Genomic DNA, 17,594 nt, shown 5'->3' with positions numbered 1-17,594 from the left:
CGTCGTTGTAGTCCTGTAGACATTCGTTTCTATGTGCGTGCTTGTGTGTGTGGTTTGCCTCGCGTGGCTTGTGTGCGTGGTTTAAATGCATGCTTTCACTTGCCTCTATGTGTTCTATTCGCGTTCATAGAGCATCGAGATACCGACAAGCCCCAGCACAATGTACTTTACAATGGGAAAGTCGTTCATGACCAGTGTCACGTACCCCACGTACGGGATATACCTTGCGTTAGCCTACACAGACGTACCCCACAACGCGACCCACTACCTGGTCGCTATACAGCCAGCGCTGGCCTCCGTATAGCTGAACATCGTCGTCTTTATTGTTATCGCCTCTTGTCAGCAGCATCTGCCCACGCCTGTCCCTATGGTTAGCATGCATGCCCACGTACGAGTGCGTCTCAATCACGCGATGTACAATCGGAATCTTTCCGTTTTCAACGCTGTACACAGTCACATCGCCGACCTTGTATGGCCGAGGATAGCTCGCAAGAAATAAGATATCGCCACGGTAATAGCCAGGCTCCATACTCCCGCTCAGCACGACGACAACGGGCGTCTCGGTATCCACCACTAGAGAGTATCCTTTCCAGCACACAAGCGCAAATGCAACCATGTTCAGCATGTACACCAGCTGCCAGAGCTGGCGGCGCCACGTAGGGCCGAACAGTTGCGTTAGCATCGCGAGAAGCACCGCTAGAACCGCGCATGCGCCTCCACAGTACCACGTGGCGATCTCGCAACCACCATGGCTGGAAGGCCACGGCCACGGCCGCGCGCCAAGCGGCATGCGGGCGCGGCGGATTCGTGTAGCTTGCACAGCGTCGATGAGGACGCGTTCTTCTTTGCAGCGGCGCGCAAGCCGTTGCACGCTGCGCAGGAGGAGGCGGAACCACACACAGCGCCGCTTTACAGCCCGCGTAAAAAGCCGCGCGCCGCGCTGCCGGAGTGGACTGCTGCGCCCCCAACGCCGCCCACGCCCGAGCGTGTGGCATTTGATCGGGAGCGCAGTGTAAGTGTGACGCCGCCGCCCGACCTGGACGCAGCATCGCTTGCATTTGCGCGCAACGCCGTGGAAAAGGTTATGCAGCGGCATGCGTCGCGACGCGTCGCAGCGCCAAGTAGCGACGCAGATGAAGGAGCGCCACAGAGTGATCTTTCGCTCGAGTTGAATGCAGACCTTGCGCTGTACTACAAAGGCCCTGATGCACACAAAATGCGCTCGCGCGCGCTGTCCAAGGAACGTGCTCGACAGGCAGAACGCCAACAAGAGCCCATCGCGCTCGACGAGGACGACCAAAGGCAGGTCATCACGATCGATGACTCGTCGGACGAAGAACAAGTTATGCCGGACCGGCCTTTGCCGCAGGCCGTGCGTGCACCGACGCCGGAGGACGACGACAAACTCGCCCTCACGCTCCGCGCATCGCAAGGCGAGCCGCTGCGCGTTGTAGTGCGTCCCCGGACTCAAATCAAGACCATTGCTGCGCACTTTGCTTTGCACTGCACATCGATCGGCCACAGCAGTACAGTCTATCTTAGCTTCGAAGGCGAGCGGCTGGATGCGAATAAAACTGTCCAAGACTACGAGCTGGAAGAGGAGGACCAACTCGAAGTACTTTTGTAGCTGCACTATTTACGCGCCTTTGTAGTTATACTTCATGTGATTCAAGCCCAGCGTCTCACGGTCCGCTTTGTAGATCCACCACTCGATGACCAGGTGGATGGTAGAGGCAAAAAAGGGGAACGCCCACCACAGCGCGTCCTCAAACGCACCGAGACCAAAGGTCATGAGCGGGATAGGCCAGAAACAGATCCAAAGGAAGCCAATGTATACAATACGCGGCGGCAGCACCGTCACAATATCAGCATTTTCCACGGGCTTGTCGGCACGGTCACCCACCTTGTTCGAGGGGCCAATGCGCACATCGCGCAAAACAGGCACAATCCAGTTCGGCGCGGTGCCAAACGGGTGTGGCTGTGCGGGATAAGCAAACTCTTGCGGCTTGATCCACCGGAGCACATCAAACAGTTCGTACACGGCAAGGCCCATCAAGTAAGATAGGGCGAGCATGGTGGTAATGTAAATGGGGAAGACGGGCAGGTATGTGAGATCATCATGGGTACCGATGGTAGTGGTAGGATGCAAAAATAGAGACATGTGACTCTTGGGGTGCTGCCCCAATGCGTACGCGGGGATCGGAGTGAGGTACAAAACAAACACTAGAATGTAAATCACGACCAAGGCGACGCGGTACATGTAGTTCGACTTGTCGTTCGCACGGCGGATACTTGCAATGATACTCTCTTGCTCCGATTCGTCCAATACGTCGTCATCGTACTGAGATAAAATTTTTTCGTGCTGGCCCACTGGGCGGGCGGTATTCGAAGTGCTCGCCATCGTCGTCACGAAGACGCGGCGCGCTTGGCACTTTTTTGTGACACGCCCGGGGCCCTCATTAGGAAAGCCTCCACATGCTATGGGCGCCGCGCGCAGCATTTCTCCACCCGCCATGGCGCAAGCAACGCCGGAGGTGAATCCATCGTACCTACAATGGAAGAACCCCGAGATGCTTGCGTTCCTGAGTGCGCAGAAAGGTGGCGTTGCACCAGGTACCTCCATTTTGGATGCGTCGAACGTGATGGAGTACTTTAGCACGTCGCCTTTTTACGATCGTCACAGCAATAACGAGCATGTGCGGATGCAAAGCACTGCATTGATAGCCCAGATCATGGCGCAATCGGTGCAGTCGCACGCAGAACTGATGCAGAGTATCGCACGGCGGTACCAAGAAGAGCTGCGGTACGTATGCGCGACGCTACTTACAGTAGGCGGTTCACGGGTTTCGAATTCGCACTTGTGCACGCACGCACGCCGTGCTTCGTGATATACAAGCACTGGCGGCGCTCTCCAGAGCGCGTAGACCCGCCTCTCTCTGTATACTATATTATAAACGACTGTATTTACCAGGCACCCGACTTGTATACCATTCTGTCCACGCGCTTGGTACGTTGCCCGGTACATGCTAACCACAGCAATCGAGCATGATGGGTCTCAAAAAGACGCTGGAATTACAGCGCGAGCACCGCTCGACATTCACGCCGCGCCGTGGATACTATGGCCGCTTTCTTGTCGCAGAGGATGCAGAGCAGGATGAAAAAGCAACGTCGCCATCCGATGCATCGTAATCATCGTAATCATTTCATACTGTACAAATACTATGCTATACACACCGCCGTTTCGACGAAGAAGGCGCGTCGTCCGGCTCCGATCCAGCTGGCACGCCAGTCATGATATTTAGCCCTACCACGCCGCGCTTGGCAAACCCCGTAAAGCCGCCCTGAATCGGACTTCGGCATACGGGGCACGGCCCACGCAAGCGTGTGGTCCCATTGCTTGCCCGCGCCCTACTCCGTACTGAGCTCGTATTCCCATGCACCGGCTCTCCCCCCTCAAGCTCTTCTTGTGCATGCCGGCGAGAGACGAGCTCGTTAAAAATCCCACGCGTGGACGAAGCAGAAACGCCGGCCGCATTGGCCAGCGCCATCGCGCCCGAGCTGCCAAATGGGGTGAACAGATTCGAGTTGTATCCTGCATGCCGTGCATCTCCACGCTGAGCTGCAGGATCGCCCATGGCACCGAGCCAGTCATGATTGTCCCACTCAAGGCCGTTTCTGCGCATCTGTACAAGTAGCGAGTTGTACAAGCATTCGCCGCAAAATACATGTCCACAGCTAGTGACGCTTGCATTCTTTGGTGCTCTTAGACAGATTGGACACTTGTACACCGACAGCAACAACGGTCGCGGTGGCGGTCGGTGCGGTACAGCTTGTGTAGTGCGGCGGAGCGCTCTGCGTGCAGTCTCGATCTTGCGGCGGCGCAGCTCCGCTTTTGTTACTTTGTGTACATGATGAATCTGCGGCTCATCTCCGCTTCCTTCACTCTCGCTTTCTCCAATCACAATGACAGGCGACATGTCTGTATCGCGCTCCTCATCCTCCGCCATGCTTTTTACATGCACGGCCGCGCTTGGGCCGCCACGCGGCGCTTAGCAATCGGCCGTATCCTGTTTAGCCGATCGGTCGGAACCGGGGCCGGAAAGGAGAAATTTGAAAATTGAACATTTGTAATGCGCTGCCCGCTGGCTTGTAGTGCAAGGCCAATTCTTCATCCCCTCTAGACGACTTTTGTCGGTATAGGCATTGCCACGATGTCTGCACGTCTCTTTTTGGCAAACTCTCTCAAGGGAGGTGTTCGCGTGCCACGCGGTGTGCGTTCTCTGGCTTCCAAGGTCTCGCTACCAGTACGTTTTTACAAGTCTTGTAACATGGATGCTGACTGCTTTTTTTGTAGCCGTACACCTACGTGAGCACGCTCTCCAACGGTCTCACAGTTGCCACGGAGTCGATCCCCGGTGCCCAGACTGCCACGGTTGGTGCATGGATTGACGCTGGTTCGCGCTCTGAGAGCAAGGCGAACAATGGCACCGCTCACTTTCTGGAGCACATGGCCTTCAAAGGTACGTCGTTTGCACACTCACACCAGGCACCGGCACGCGCTCCCAGCAAGAGCTGGAGCTTGAGGTCGAGGACATGGGTGCGCATCTGAATGCGTACACCTCGCGTGAGCAGACGGTCTACTATGCCAAGGCATTCCGCAACGACGTGGACAAGGCCGTCTCGATCATTTCTGATATCCTGCAGAACTCTAAACTCGACGAGACTGCCATCGAGCGCGAGCGTGACGTGATCCTGCGCGAGCAGGAGGAAGTGGACAAGCTCCAGGAGGAGGTTGTGTTTGACCTGCTTCACAGCGTCGCATTCCAGACCCAAGCGCTGGGCCGCACCATTCTGGGCCCCAAGGAAAACATTTTGTCGATTGAGCGCCAGGACCTTGTGAACTACATCAAGTCCAAGTACACTGCGGACCGCATGGTCATTGTTGGCGCCGGCGGTATTGACCACGGCGAGCTTGTCAAGATGGCCGAGACGCACTTTGGCAACCTGCCCTATTCGGAAAACCCCATGTCGTTTGGCGAGAAGCTCTATGAGCCTGCCAAGTTCGTCGGCTCTGAAGTCCGTGCTCGCGATGACACTAAAGACACGGTCAATGTCGCCGTCGCTGTCGAGGGCGCGAGCTGGAACTCCCCCGACTACTTCCCTATGCTTGTCCTCCAGTCCGTCTTTGGCAACTGGGACCGCTCGCTCGGCGCCTCGCCGCTGCTCTCGAGCCGCCTTTCGCACATCATTTCCTCCAACAACCTCGCCAACTCGTTCATGCACTTTAGTACTTCATACTCCGACACGGGTCTCTGGGGTATCTATGTCGTCAGCGAGAACCTCACAAACCTTGACGACCTGATGCACTTTATCTTAAAGGAGTGGCAGCGTGCGACCACCGGTCTCTCGGAGGCAGAGGTTGAGCGAGCCAAGTCGCAGCTCAAGGCTTCTTTGCTGCTCGGCCTCGACGGCACCACCGCCGTTGCCGAGGACATTGGCCGCCAAATGGTGACTATGGGCAAGCGCATGACGCCGCAGGAGATTGAGAATGAGATCAACATGGTCACTGTCGACGAACTCAAGCGCGTCGCGAAGCAGTACATCTGGGATAACGACTTTGCGCTTGCGGCCACGGGCCGTACCGAGGGTCTTATGGACTACAACCGCCTCCGCCGCGACATGAAAACGCTTCTGTACTAAGCGTAGATACACAGCCGACTGCGCCAGTAGTCCATGTAGTTAACCGTGCTTTCTATGCTAGAAAACTGGCGCTGTGTACGGGAAAGACAATACTTCTATGCACAGGTACTCGGTGTTGTACGCTACATTTTGCGCCCGCATGCGCGGCGCTAATAATAAAGAGGGGCTGCTTACGCACGGATGAAACACTGGGGTCAGTACGGTGGTGTATACATACGCTGCCTGCTTCTTGACTCCTGGTGTTCAAAATCAGCGCAACAATGAGGCCGTAAAGACCCAGCACTTCGGCGAAAATGAGAATAAGAATCATACCAATGTAAAGGCGCGGCTGCTGTGCCGTACCACGTACGCCGGCGTCACCAACAATGCCAATGGCAAAGCCAGCAGCAAGTCCAGCAAGACCAACCGAGAGACCAGCGCCAAGCTGGATGAAACCAGCATACAGTGTCATGGGCGTCTTGATGTCGCCGGAAATGAGCACACTCACGACAAGACCGTAAATAGCAATAATACCAGCCATGACCACGGGAATAATACACTTGATCAACAGGTCAGGACGCAGCACGCCCATGGCAGAAATACCGATGCCAGACTTGGCCGTGCCGTAACTGGCACCGAGACCTGGCGGTTAGTACTGGCGCATGGATCGACGTACATGTGAATACAATCGCCGCCGTGACGCCCTATAGTACAAAACACGCGTTAATACCTTTCCATCATGTGCTATGATACGTACCATGGCGCCAAAAAACGGTGCATAGACAGGGCACAGATCCAAATTCACGACCTCGCTCATACTGATCCAAGACACTCGATGGCAAGCGCCGCCCGCCGCGTCGCTCACGTTGCCACGGGCCGATTCGGCCGCGTAAAATCACGTGATATGATTGGAAATACCGAGTCAGATACTGCAGCGTGGAGGAGCATCTTCCACCTTGCGGAGAAATGGCATCACAGAAGCCGAAGACACTGTATCAAAAAATCTTCGACTCGCACTTGATTTCTGAAGAAGAGGACGGGACATGTCTTATTTACATTGACCGTCACCTGGTCCATGAAGTCACATCGCCGCAAGCGTTCGAGGGCCTCCGCCTTGCCAAGCGTCCAGTGCGTCGTGTGGACTGCACACTTGCCACAGTGGACCACAACATTCCCACTGACAGCCGCAAAGACTACAAGGACACGGAGACGTTTGTTCAAGAAGTCGATTCGCGTCTCCAATGTGTGACGCTTGAGCAAAACGTGAAAGAGTTTGGCCTTACCTTTTACGGTCTTACAGACACGCGCCAAGGTATTGTGCACGTCGTAGGGCCGGAACAGGGCTTTACGGTGCCCGGTGCGACTCTCGTCTGTGGTGATTCGCACACGTCTACGCACGGTGCATTCGGTGTGCTTGCTTTCGGGATTGGTACTTCGGAGGTCGAGCACGTTCTTGCAACACAGACACTGATGCAAAAACGCATGAAGAACATTCTTATTGAAGTGAATGGCGATATCCCAGAGGGCGTGACTAGCAAGGACATTATGCTGCACGTTATCGGTCTCATTGGCACTGCGGGTGGCAATGGTGGTGTTCTCGAATTCGGCGGCTCGACCATTCGCCAGCTCAGCATAGAGGCGCGTATGAGTATGTGCAACATGAGCATTGAGGCAGGTGCGCGTGCGGGTCTTGTCGCTCCGGACCAAAACACGCTTGAGTACCTCAAAGGGAGGCCGCTTGTGCCCAAGGGCGAGGAGTGGGACCGCGCCGTGGAATACTGGCTTTCGCTTCCTTCTGACCCTGGCGCAGAGTACGACAAGGTCGTCAAGATCAACGCAAAAGATATCCCGCCGACTGTGACGTGGGGTACAAGTCCCCAGGACACGGTACCGATCACTGGCTCTGTGCCTGACCCCAACAATGCGCCAACCGAGGAGCTTGCCAGTGAATGGGGCCATGCGCTCAAGTACATGGGCTTGGAGCCGAATACGCCCATCGAGCAAATCAAGGTGGACAAGGTGTTCATTGGGTCCTGCACCAACTCGCGCATTGAGGACTTGCGCGAGGCAGCGCGCATCCTCCACGGCCGCCGTATTTCGGAGCATGTGCATGCCATGTTGGTCCCGGGTTCAGGCCTGGTCAAGAAACAGGCCGAGGCAGAAGGCCTGGACAAGGTATTCAAGGCCGCTGGTTTTGACTGGCGCGAGGCGGGCTGCAGCATGTGCCTTGGTATGAACCCAGACCAGCTGTTGCCAGGGGAGCGCTGTGCTTCCACATCGAACCGCAACTTTGAAGGTCGCCAAGGAGCGGGCGGGCGCACACACTTGATGAGCCCTGCCATGGCCGCGGCTGCCGCGGTGACTGGTTACTTGACCGATGTCCGCAAACTCACCGAAGGCAAGATTCATGGCTACGACGCTGCCGCGCCCAACTTTGAGATCCTAATCCAAGACTCAAAGCAGTTTGTCAATGCGGACGATTTTACGCTCGTGCCTGGTGGTGCGGCGCGCGAAGATGCGGTAATTGAGAATCGGATCGAAGAGCACAAGGAGCCGCCGTTGCACGATGTCCCTGTTACGCCTGGTGGCATGGAGCCGTTCCGTGTGCTCAGAGGCATTGCCGCGCCGATGGACCGGTCCAATGTGAACACGGACGTGATTATCCCCAAGCAGTTTTTGAAAACGATCAAGCGCACTGGCCTCGGTTCCGCACTCTTCTGGCCTTTGCGGTACGATGTGAGCACGGGCGAGCCCATCCCGGAGTTTGTGCTGAACCACGAACCGTACACCGAGTCAAAGATTCTAGTGGTGGCGGGCACCAACTTTGGCTGTGGATCCTCGCGCGAACACGCCCCTTGGTCGCTGCTCGACTTTGGCATCCGTGCGGTCATTGCGGAGAGCTTTGCTGACATTTTCTGCAACAATATGACAAAGAACGGACAGCTGCCTGTCGTGCTGAACGCCGAGCAGATTGGTCGTGTGTACGAAGATGCTGCTGCCGGTCTCCCTATTACGGTCGATCTGGAGCAGCAAAAAGTTATTTGTGCTGATGGCAAGACGGCGTTTCCGTTCGAAGTTGCGCCATTTTCGCGGCATTGCCTGCTCAACGGCCTTGACGATATCGCCCTTACGCTCCACAAGGAAAAGCAGATTTCTGCGTTTGAAAAGAGCCGCGAGAAGACGCCGTGGCTCAATGGTGTTGTGTACGGCGAGAACAAGGAAAACCTCTTTAAAGCACGCCGCGATACACCCAGCACGGACTGGTAAATAGTATATTCCAATCTGTTAATCCGCACAGCCTTTTGCGCAGCGTTTCATTTCTACAAAGCGTAACGTCTATTATACATGGTGTGGCGCTGTGCCAAACGTCTTGAGTGATGCTGCAAGCTGCTTTGCATGGTGGATTCCTGCCTGGATCGCCTTGTCCACCACGGCCATCGTCACTTCGCCATCACCCCGCTGTTGTACGCCGTAAAGCTTGCCGCTTGCGGAGCAGAGCACGGAAATTGAGACGCGCAATGCACTTTCCTCTTCCAAACGTGGATCGAGTAAAAAGTCGTTTCCAACAGGGTATACAGAAATGCACACGGGCACTTCGCTCCGCCCTTCCAGCGACACCCCATCTTCCCATTCATTTTCCAACGCAAAATCGGTGGCGCCGGTACTCGCAGCTTCGTTTTTGCGGCCGCGCGTGATATATTTCATGCCCACATGATCATCGTCCGTAAGCACCGGCTGGTTCAATGCATCAACGGCTTTGTCCACAGACAGTAGCTTGGTTTTTGGAAGCTTCGTGTTCCACAGCGCAGCAAAGACGCTTGCAAATAGGGTATCCAAGACATTCCCGCCACTCCAGGATAGGACGTAGACGTCTATGCGCATCAACCAGAATTTGGCGTAAGGAACTACAATGAACTGGCGCACCGGCAAAGGACCCAATGCATCTCCATGTAGCCCAAAGCACGCATTAAGCATGTCCTGTACAGACGTTGAAAGCACACTCAACTCTTGCGGCGTGTGCGAATGCAGCAGCGCCGGCGAGTATTCAACACCGACTTGCACCCGGGACAACGGCGGAAGCAACGGAGCAAAATCGCGCGCCATTTTTCCATCCTGCACCGTGACATGCGGCGGGTCGTACGCCTCCATTTCCAGCTTAACGCCGCACAGCACTTGCGTGCCGTCTATGCTGACTCGCGCAGACCCATTCGCCTGCTCCGAAAAAGGTGCCTCGACAGAAATAGGACGATAGTCTTCGAGCTTTCTTCCATCCTGACGCTGCGGTGTCGGCAACGCAAGTCCATCCAGGACGTAATTTTGTTCCGCACGCGAAAGCGTGGCGTTTGACATGGCGCCAGAAAAAAGGCGCGCGGTCGCCGTCTCGACTCGAAGCACGTGACACTGCGCGGTGCATCCAAACACGCGTGGCAGTCCAACACTTTTGATCTCGCACGCTGCACGATGGGTGCGACGTTCATGTATGGCACTTTGAAGCTCTTAAATGAACACGGAGATGACCGCCACACGTATAGTATTCAAAAGACAGTGACATCCATGGGACGGTACGTTGATGATGGTGACTAATGCTAGTGCACTCACAAACGATGTGCGCCTTTTGCTGGAGGACGTTAGCCGCCAGCATTGCACCATCGAATTTGAGGATCAGTGTAATGCAGTTATTCGTATCCTTGGAGCTAATGGTGTCACGTTGAATGACACCTTGCTGAAGCCAGACGATGCAGAGCACGCACTTCATGATGGGGACACGATTGTGATTTCCAAGCACACGCTGCAATTTTCCTATGCGCCAAAAGCAACGCTTGCACTGGTACAGACGCCGGAAAAGGCAGCGCTGTGTGCATCACATCCTTTGAGATCGTCTCCAGCCTCGCCTCGCCGTGAAAGCCCGCGGCTCAAGGCCAAGTACGAGGCGCAGAAAAAGACAATGTACGATCCATTTGTGACACCATCGCTGCAAAAGTGCAGTGCCATATCCAAGCCTGTATGCGACAATGCCACTGAATTTTGTCCTCTCAATGTTGCAAAGAAGCCGGAAGAGGTGGAAATTGGAGGCATTGTAGCAGAGGCGATGGATACGTTGGCTAAGGAGGAAACGGGGAGTAGTGAGAGTGCAACTTTCCCGATAACCAGTATTGAGGAGACTGATAATGCTGCGGATTGCGAAGGGGCTACGGAAGAAGTGCCGGTTGCTTCTGGCAAAGAGGACGAATCCATCGACGCAGCCGGGCACAGTGCTGTTGCGGACAGCACCGTAGTAGAGGCGGCAATTCAAGAAACGGAAAGCCAATGTCTGTCCACCCAAGACGATAGTCTAATATCGCTGCATTTGGACGATCTTGAGGCCGCTGCTATTGACGATGCTTTGGGATTGGCAGACGACCCTACGCCGCCCAAGCCAAAGCCGTTCTTGGAACCCATGACCCCGCCTTTGCAGTGGACTCCTTCCAAGTCGCGAAAAATTAGCTTGCGTACGGCGACGTTACTGAGGCGTAGTGCGCAATACCCTCTCCTCCCTCTCTCAGCGTCGCGCCGGAGCGATACGTATACGATGCCACGTTCCAGCATGTCGCCGCAGTCAAAACCATTTGAACCGCCGTCCTCGGCTGGATCGAAAGACATGGAAATTACGCAAGAGTTTGTACATACACTTGCGAAAAATCCTGACGTGCTTTCTGACGAGGAGGAGGAGGAGGAGCGTGCTGAGTTATGCAGCACTTCCGAGCATGTAAAAACCTTGGCGGAGCAGCTCCCGGCTAATTTGCACGGTTTTATGACCCCACAGCCCGCCAAGCACACCGCTTCGCTACCGCGCCGCTTGTCGCTCGACGTGCAGGAGAAATCCGAGGCTCCATCACCGTCGCTAAGACACCGCTCGTCGTGGCAATGGCTGCGAAACCTCTTCTCTCCGCGCGCTGCAGACAGCCTCGGAGAGGCTGCCTTGCCTCATGCGGAAGCTCCAGGGAAAACGGAGCTTATTGCCGAGGCGCAAGACGAAACCTGCGTGGAACCTATTGAGACAGCCGGACCGATCGAGGATGCAAGCCTCGAACCTATGGAGCTGGATCCGATTGAGTCGCAGGCCTTACTGCTGGAAACGCCCGACATCTCGCTCTCCGGCGCCAAGTGGATGTTTACCAAGCCTGAGACGCCCCCATCCGGCCCTTCGTATACTGTGGACAGCGGCGTGCCTACCCCGGACATGCACATGCTCAAACATATTTTTGCACCACCGAAACAAGGCAACACGGCAGAACAGGCCATGTCTGATTTTCGGCACATTGTTGCACACCACGAACGTTTGGCGAACGCAGCGTCTCCTCGCGAAGTGCAAGCGTTTGGCAAGGTGTGGGACACTATGATTTTGAAGGAAGAGTCCGTGCAAGAGAGTGTGCCGCCCCAAGAAGAACCGCATTCTTCCAGCACTGCGAAAAGTGCGTTCAAAAAAGGAAAGACGGCACCGGAAAGTTTGGGCAAGCTGGTCGAGCACAGCGATTTGCCGCTCTCTGCTCAAAAAGTTGCGCCGAGCGACGCCCAGCCTGCGATGCACGCCTCGACAGGCATGCGGATGGGCCGAAGTGTCACGCGCGCTAAAGAGCCTTATGTGCCTGTGCGCCGCGCACTGTCTGCCAAAGCAAATCTCCCCAATCTAGGTTCTATGGCAACTACTGCTACGGGCGCGATCCGTCCCCCTCAAAAAATGTCTACGTCTGACACAGCCCAACGTGTCCGTTTGGATGCACCCACATCGATTCCCGCCCCTGCCCGTGTTACCCGGAGCCAGACAGCGACGGCCAAAACCACACGGCAAGATAGTGGGATACCAGGAAATACGAACAGGGTTGCTAAGCGTACATAGCATAATGCTCTATTTATATCGCATTTCAATTAACAAGCGTCTTCTTCAGAGCAATTAGACTTGAAGCGGGATTACCTTGCATTATTCTAAACGTACTGCAGAGTAAAAACCGACCTCCACCTGAAAATAGGTACATTGCATGATTAAATCTTGTTCGACAAATGAGATTAAGTAAATTAGTGCAGTGGCCAATGTGTGCAAGTATATTTCATGCATGGTCGGCCGCTCGCGTGTCGGAACCAAAACCTGCACGCGCGACTTGAAACGAGCTAAATATAAAACTCAGCACTGCGCATGCAGGGCAAGGCAAATAAAGATCTCAATCGTATAGTGGATCTTTAAATAATAACTCGCAGCGATTTAGCCAATGCGACATTCTCTGTACGATCTCCTTTTGCCCGTTGGTATTCGCTGAGCCCACATATGGTAAGATATAATGCGGCAAATGCGTGAATTAGGGCCAGCAAACAGAGTCTTGTGCAGCGTAACGCATATTAATGACCAATCAAAAAACGTGTTCTTTATTACCCTGATTCTTTTTAGATTAGAGCGAATACGCCCAACAGTATGCATTTTTCTATAACAGGCTTGTGTGTCTGTCATGAATGCGCAACTGCCAGCGGCGGATTGACAAGGCCTGGACCAGTCATTTTCATGCCTCCACAATCATCCCCTTGTTAAAAACAGGGAAGGGTGTACATGATCCCTTTTCCGCGCGTCATCATACGAACCCACCATTTTAGACTAAGTGTTTCAAATTGCGCACACCCATGCGGGATAAGCAGGAGGAGTCTGAGACCTATCCTGCTCAACATGGACAAAATGTAACATTTGCGCATTCAAAAAACTGGAAACGTCCTGAACATAAAGACGCGGATGCCACTAGGAACCTGCGGCAGGAAGAGCCGAAATCGCCTTTGGGAGAATGGGACAAGGGCTCTACAAAGATTGCACCTGACGGGACGTTGCCGGATGTGAAAGAATACCCCCCAGCATCTCAGCCATTCCGGCTGCCACCACTTAGTCAACTCGAGGAACGTGACGATGCCGCTCGCCCCCATGAACATGACGGGGCTATGACTATAAGTTCCAGCTTGGAAAATTTCTCGACTTCGCATCACAGACCTCTTGGTGCCGGCGTGAACAAACATGTATCTATCTCTTGGCCTGGATCACTTCCCCGCATGCTTCCCCCACCCTTTTTACCAGGATATTGCCCAGCTCCAGCGGAATTGCGTTCCGAGACGTGGCCCCAAATCGATTTAAAATACCACAGGTTAGAAGAAAAAGCTGGTCTTGAACGAAGGCTTCCATTGCCTTCTTTTATGCGAAACAATGAGCATCCTCTTGAGCATCCTCATTGGAATTATGTGCTGCCGCATGAGTACCACGAGAAGAGAAGCGATCACAAAAGTGTTTCAGGTTTGGAAGACTCACTTGCAAACTATTATACATCTTCTCGTGAGACACGGTCAAGATATGACCACTATGGTCACCAGCCTGTACGCTTGGCACCATATTACCGACAGCCATTGCCGGAGCCTCATTGGCGTATGAATGGTGAAGATGGACATGGCTGGAGCACACCTGACAGTGCAAGCAGGCACAGCGGAACGCAGCGCCCTGCCATTTCCCATTACCGTCCTTATTCGTATAACTCCCTGCGGTATTCCGACTCTCCAATACGAGACTCGCCTGCGCTTCATACTGGTGACTCTGCGAGTCATCGTCCTTCTTATCCCGCATACGTCCCTTCAGTACAGCGGCGCAAGGGTATGGATACAGTTGGAGAGTTGCCGGGGTATGCAAGCCCCTACGACTCTTCATTTACCTTGGTTAAAAAAGAGGCTGAGGCTGTTCCCAGTACGCCTGCTTCTGCGTTTGGGCATTTATCCCGTCCCTGGAGCAACGGAAAACCTATGAAAGGTGAGGCTGTTGAGCCTGGAGCGCCAGAGGGAATTCCCAAGCGTGGTGGAAAACTGCCCAAGCCGGTGACAAATATGCTCAAGTCTTGGCTGCTCGAACATGCCGAACATCCATATCCCACGGAAGAGGATAAACGATACTTTTGCAACTACACGGGTTTGGACATTTGTCAAGTTTCCAACTGGTTTGTGAACGCAAGAAGACGTATTTTGGCACCTCAAGTTAACGGCAACACTACCAATTCGAATGCGTCTGCTTCGCAATAAAGCAAGTCGTGTAATGCATGTACGTCACCATCTTTTCCCCATTTTTGCTGGATCACGTCACTGTAATACGTTTTACATTTAAATCCTTGTTTTCCTTTTTTTTTGGTTTTTTGGGGTGGTACTCATCTGAGATGACTTTCAAGGTTCATGTAGTGCACAGCTGCATAATGTTTCATTATAGACTTGAATACAAGCACGCTGAAAGAAGTGGAGAAGTTTGAAATCTGCACTATTGGCCAATTTTTTATTTTTAGTTTGCGCACCGACCATGTCGGCACTGGCGCCGTTCGAAATGCCCGGATTCCAATGGGATCCAATGTACGTCAAATGAAAGCCAACACTTAAGAAAGCAGCGCTTTTTTAAAGGGCTGGCCTCTAATATGGTGCCGCCGGACCACGAACAGGAGCACGTTCCCCAACGGAGACGAAAAAGCGGAGAAAATAGCATTGTGCCTACCTGGAAACTAAAGCGACCGCACTCAATAAGCTCCCGTTACACAGCCAGGTACAAGAGGTATGCAATGTCGTATTTGTTAATTATTTAGTGAGCTGTGGAAAGCCGCTATACGCTCGTTGCAATTGTGCCACATCGCATCTATTGATTGTATTCCACATTCAGACCCGATATCCTCTTTCGTGGTACGTTTCTAGTTCTCTCTGACCTGTCACAGCGGTTTCCATGCGTTTCGAATTCAAGTTTTCTAGCGCCCGTTACCAGCTACGGAAAAACGTTTTTGTACATGACCAAGCTATCGAAAAGCGACGTTGACTTGACGAGGTCACCGTCTTGCATCCTAGCCGGATTATACCACGCCCGTGCACAGGTGAGGCTCGTTGGAACACCCGAAGAAGCATTATTAATTCATTCGCCCAACACGACTTCGCTGTACGCCTTCTGCGCAAATACAGGCTTTTTTATGTACGTTGGTAAATGGCGCTTTCTAACAATGTACAGAGAAGTTGCGGCAAGCGAACGATGGTATGTTACAATAAGCTCTACATCGATGAGCACGTCCCCATACCAAGCCCAATGCATCGACCAAAGCAAGCATGCAAATCCCGACTTACGGTGCATGGCCGTCTTGAATTTGCCGGATGGTAAAGGGAACGGCGCGCAAGCCGTCCCAAATCCAATGGTGGTACTCGGCGTAGGGAAAGGTGTGTGGATACTTCAGTCGTTGCGGAAAGAACACGCTGGAGTGATGGAAACAAGCTGGTACCCATTTCGTTTCATGCTGCCCAGTGACGTCATGGCCTTGGCGATCCATCCAAGCGCGGTACGTCGTGCGACTGCTAGTGCTTACAACAGGATCAAAAACAAGCAATGCTATTAATTGGTCTGCGCTCTGGTACTGTGATGGGCTATTACTTTGACATGCATGGGCTGTTGCACGTATCGGAGAAAGCATTCCAAAAGGTGGCCATATCGGCGCCCCAGCACGTCTTTTCTTATCGGTCGCAAGGCGCAGTATGCCACATTGAATTTGTCAATGCAACAGAATTTATTGCTTCGTATACCAATGGTGATGTACGTGTATCTCCTGCGCTTATTTCTCAGATGGTGCTTGCAGATGCGTCGCGACTTTCGGACCCGCCGCTGTGCCAGTATAAAGGGCATTGCAATCATTATTCTACAGGACTTGTACGTGAAACAGAGTTCCTGACACACAAAGGGTATATGCATCCATCCAACATACCGTTTGCTTGCATGCGCGGGCGACGATTACCGCGTCCGTATATGGTCCATGGACGACCCCATTCCATTGTACAGTGTTACGAATGCCGGACCTCCAGTCACTCACAGGCGCCTACAAAACACAATATTCTCCGAACCAATTCTCGCGCTCGCCTGGCAAGACGTTACGGCGCTTGATGCGCGCTCCTCCGCCGCCGTCTCGCTCCTTGTTGCACAGCAGCAGCAATTGCTTGCATACGCAACACCAGACCCTTTACTTAAGCACGGACCGTAGCAGAACTATACGTATCACATGATGTACTACTGCACGTGATAAACCGCAAACGATGGAAGTGTCGTGCCAGGCCCGGTTTTGTCCCCTCACACCGCCTAGCATGACGAAGCCTACTGGTACGTAAAGCATCGGTGCATAGACCGATACCGCAGCAACGGTTTCGTGCACATTTATGCATTGCTGGATCAGCATACTAACTATTTCCAGAGAAGACGACTGTGCAGAACCGGAAGGCACACGTTGCTACGAAGCTTGTGACGAAGGGCAGCTCTGGCCAGAAGGTGCTCCGCAAGGTGCGCACTTCCGCCTCTTTCTACCGCCCGCATACGCTTCGTCTCCCGCGTAACCCGAAATACCCTCGCAAGAGTGCTCCTCACGCGCCGCGCACTGATGCTTACAAGGTGCTTCTTTTCCCCGTGAACACCGAGAGCGCTATGAAGAAGATCGAGGAGGTCAACACGCTTGTTTTTATTGTTGCACGCCACGCGAACAAGTACCAGATCAAGCAGGCTCTCAAAGAGGCGTACGATGTGGACTCTGCCAAGGTGAACACGCTCATTCGCCCCGACGGCAAGAAGAAAGCGTTTATCCGTCTCACGCCTGACCAGGATGCGCTTGACGTGTCCAACCGTATTGGTTTCATTTAAGCCGTGTCTTTAGACGCGCAATTCAAAATGCTTCACCTTTTGATGTACGTAGGCTGACAGTCCTAGATGGATATCTATGCATGGGCTATGCATCGTGCCATACCTATTTATTATCCTGCTTCCTCTCCTTGTCAGACTTTGTAAACTTATAGTCCTGCTACGGCGCGCGTGTCCAAAGATGACTTTGTGGCCGCATGCCCATCGATGATGGTATTGTTGCCCGCTGTCG

At 53.6% G+C, this 17,594-nt stretch overlaps 10 protein-coding genes across 10 annotated transcripts; 6 read left to right on the top strand and 4 right to left on the bottom strand.

The window, feature by feature from the left end:
* Positions 1-114: 114 nt before the first annotated feature.
* SEC11 (signal peptidase I) lies at positions 115-682 on the bottom strand (the record flags this gene model as incomplete). Its single annotated transcript, XM_056207858.1, has 3 exons — positions 115-223; positions 249-275; positions 393-682. The coding sequence occupies 3 exons, from the start codon at positions 680-682 to the stop codon at positions 115-117; spliced, it is 426 nt and encodes a 141-aa protein (XP_056063833.1).
* Positions 683-748: 66 nt separating this feature from the next.
* On the top strand, positions 749-1,627 carry MVES1_003040 (uncharacterized protein; the record flags this gene model as incomplete). Its single annotated transcript, XM_056207857.1, has 1 exon — positions 749-1,627. The coding sequence occupies one exon, from the start codon at positions 749-751 to the stop codon at positions 1,625-1,627; it is 879 nt and encodes a 292-aa protein (XP_056063832.1).
* Positions 1,628-1,636: 9 nt separating this feature from the next.
* On the bottom strand, positions 1,637-2,401 carry MVES1_003039 (uncharacterized protein; the record flags this gene model as incomplete). The annotated part of the gene is made up of 1 exon (XM_056207856.1): positions 1,637-2,401. The coding sequence occupies one exon, from the start codon at positions 2,399-2,401 to the stop codon at positions 1,637-1,639; it is 765 nt and encodes a 254-aa protein (XP_056063831.1).
* Positions 2,402-2,513: 112 nt separating this feature from the next.
* On the top strand, positions 2,514-3,189 carry MED6 (Mediator of RNA polymerase II transcription subunit 6; the record flags this gene model as incomplete). Its single annotated transcript, XM_056207855.1, has 4 exons — positions 2,514-2,803; positions 2,830-2,860; positions 2,972-3,007; positions 3,037-3,189. 4 exons carry the CDS (start codon positions 2,514-2,516, stop codon positions 3,187-3,189), a joined length of 510 nt encoding a protein of 169 aa, XP_056063830.1.
* Positions 3,190-3,963: 774 nt separating this feature from the next.
* MAS1 (mitochondrial processing peptidase) lies at positions 3,964-5,700 on the top strand (the record flags this gene model as incomplete). Its single annotated transcript, XM_056207854.1, has 3 exons — positions 3,964-3,981; positions 4,355-4,520; positions 4,547-5,700. The coding sequence occupies 3 exons, from the start codon at positions 3,964-3,966 to the stop codon at positions 5,698-5,700; spliced, it is 1,338 nt and encodes a 445-aa protein (XP_056063829.1).
* Positions 5,701-5,870: 170 nt separating this feature from the next.
* On the bottom strand, positions 5,871-6,496 carry VMA3 (H(+)-transporting V0 sector ATPase subunit c; the record flags this gene model as incomplete). Its single annotated transcript, XM_056207853.1, has 4 exons — positions 5,871-5,888; positions 5,918-6,321; positions 6,356-6,383; positions 6,437-6,496. 4 exons carry the CDS (start codon positions 6,494-6,496, stop codon positions 5,871-5,873), a joined length of 510 nt encoding a protein of 169 aa, XP_056063828.1.
* A 149-nt stretch (positions 6,497-6,645) lies between these two features.
* LEU1 (3-isopropylmalate dehydratase) lies at positions 6,646-8,946 on the top strand (the record flags this gene model as incomplete). The annotated part of the gene is made up of 1 exon (XM_056207852.1): positions 6,646-8,946. The coding sequence occupies one exon, from the start codon at positions 6,646-6,648 to the stop codon at positions 8,944-8,946; it is 2,301 nt and encodes a 766-aa protein (XP_056063827.1).
* Positions 8,947-9,018: 72 nt separating this feature from the next.
* On the bottom strand, positions 9,019-10,029 carry MVES1_003034 (uncharacterized protein; the record flags this gene model as incomplete). Its single annotated transcript, XM_056207851.1, has 1 exon — positions 9,019-10,029. One exon carries the CDS (start codon positions 10,027-10,029, stop codon positions 9,019-9,021), a length of 1,011 nt encoding a protein of 336 aa, XP_056063826.1.
* Positions 10,030-10,140: 111 nt separating this feature from the next.
* On the top strand, positions 10,141-12,556 carry MVES1_003033 (uncharacterized protein; the record flags this gene model as incomplete). Its single annotated transcript, XM_056207850.1, has 2 exons — positions 10,141-10,241; positions 10,270-12,556. The coding sequence occupies 2 exons, from the start codon at positions 10,141-10,143 to the stop codon at positions 12,554-12,556; spliced, it is 2,388 nt and encodes a 795-aa protein (XP_056063825.1).
* Positions 12,557-15,016: 2,460 nt separating this feature from the next.
* RPL25 (60S ribosomal protein L25) lies at positions 15,017-17,365 on the top strand (the record flags this gene model as incomplete). Its single annotated transcript, XM_056207849.1, has 9 exons — positions 15,017-15,066; positions 15,368-15,387; positions 15,454-15,484; positions 15,704-15,727; positions 15,992-16,025; positions 16,058-16,276; positions 16,307-16,390; positions 16,789-16,834; positions 16,926-17,365. 9 exons carry the CDS (start codon positions 15,017-15,019, stop codon positions 17,363-17,365), a joined length of 948 nt encoding a protein of 315 aa, XP_056063824.1.
* Positions 17,366-17,594: the final 229 nt, after the last annotated feature.

The sequence above is a fragment of the Malassezia vespertilionis genome, chromosome 6, assembly GCF_029542925.1.
Source record: "Malassezia vespertilionis chromosome 6, complete sequence".
NCBI lineage: Eukaryota > Fungi > Basidiomycota > Malasseziomycetes > Malasseziales > Malasseziaceae > Malassezia > Malassezia vespertilionis.
Note: the sequence above shows the minus strand (reverse complement) of the source record. Positions and strands in the feature narration are given on the sequence as shown.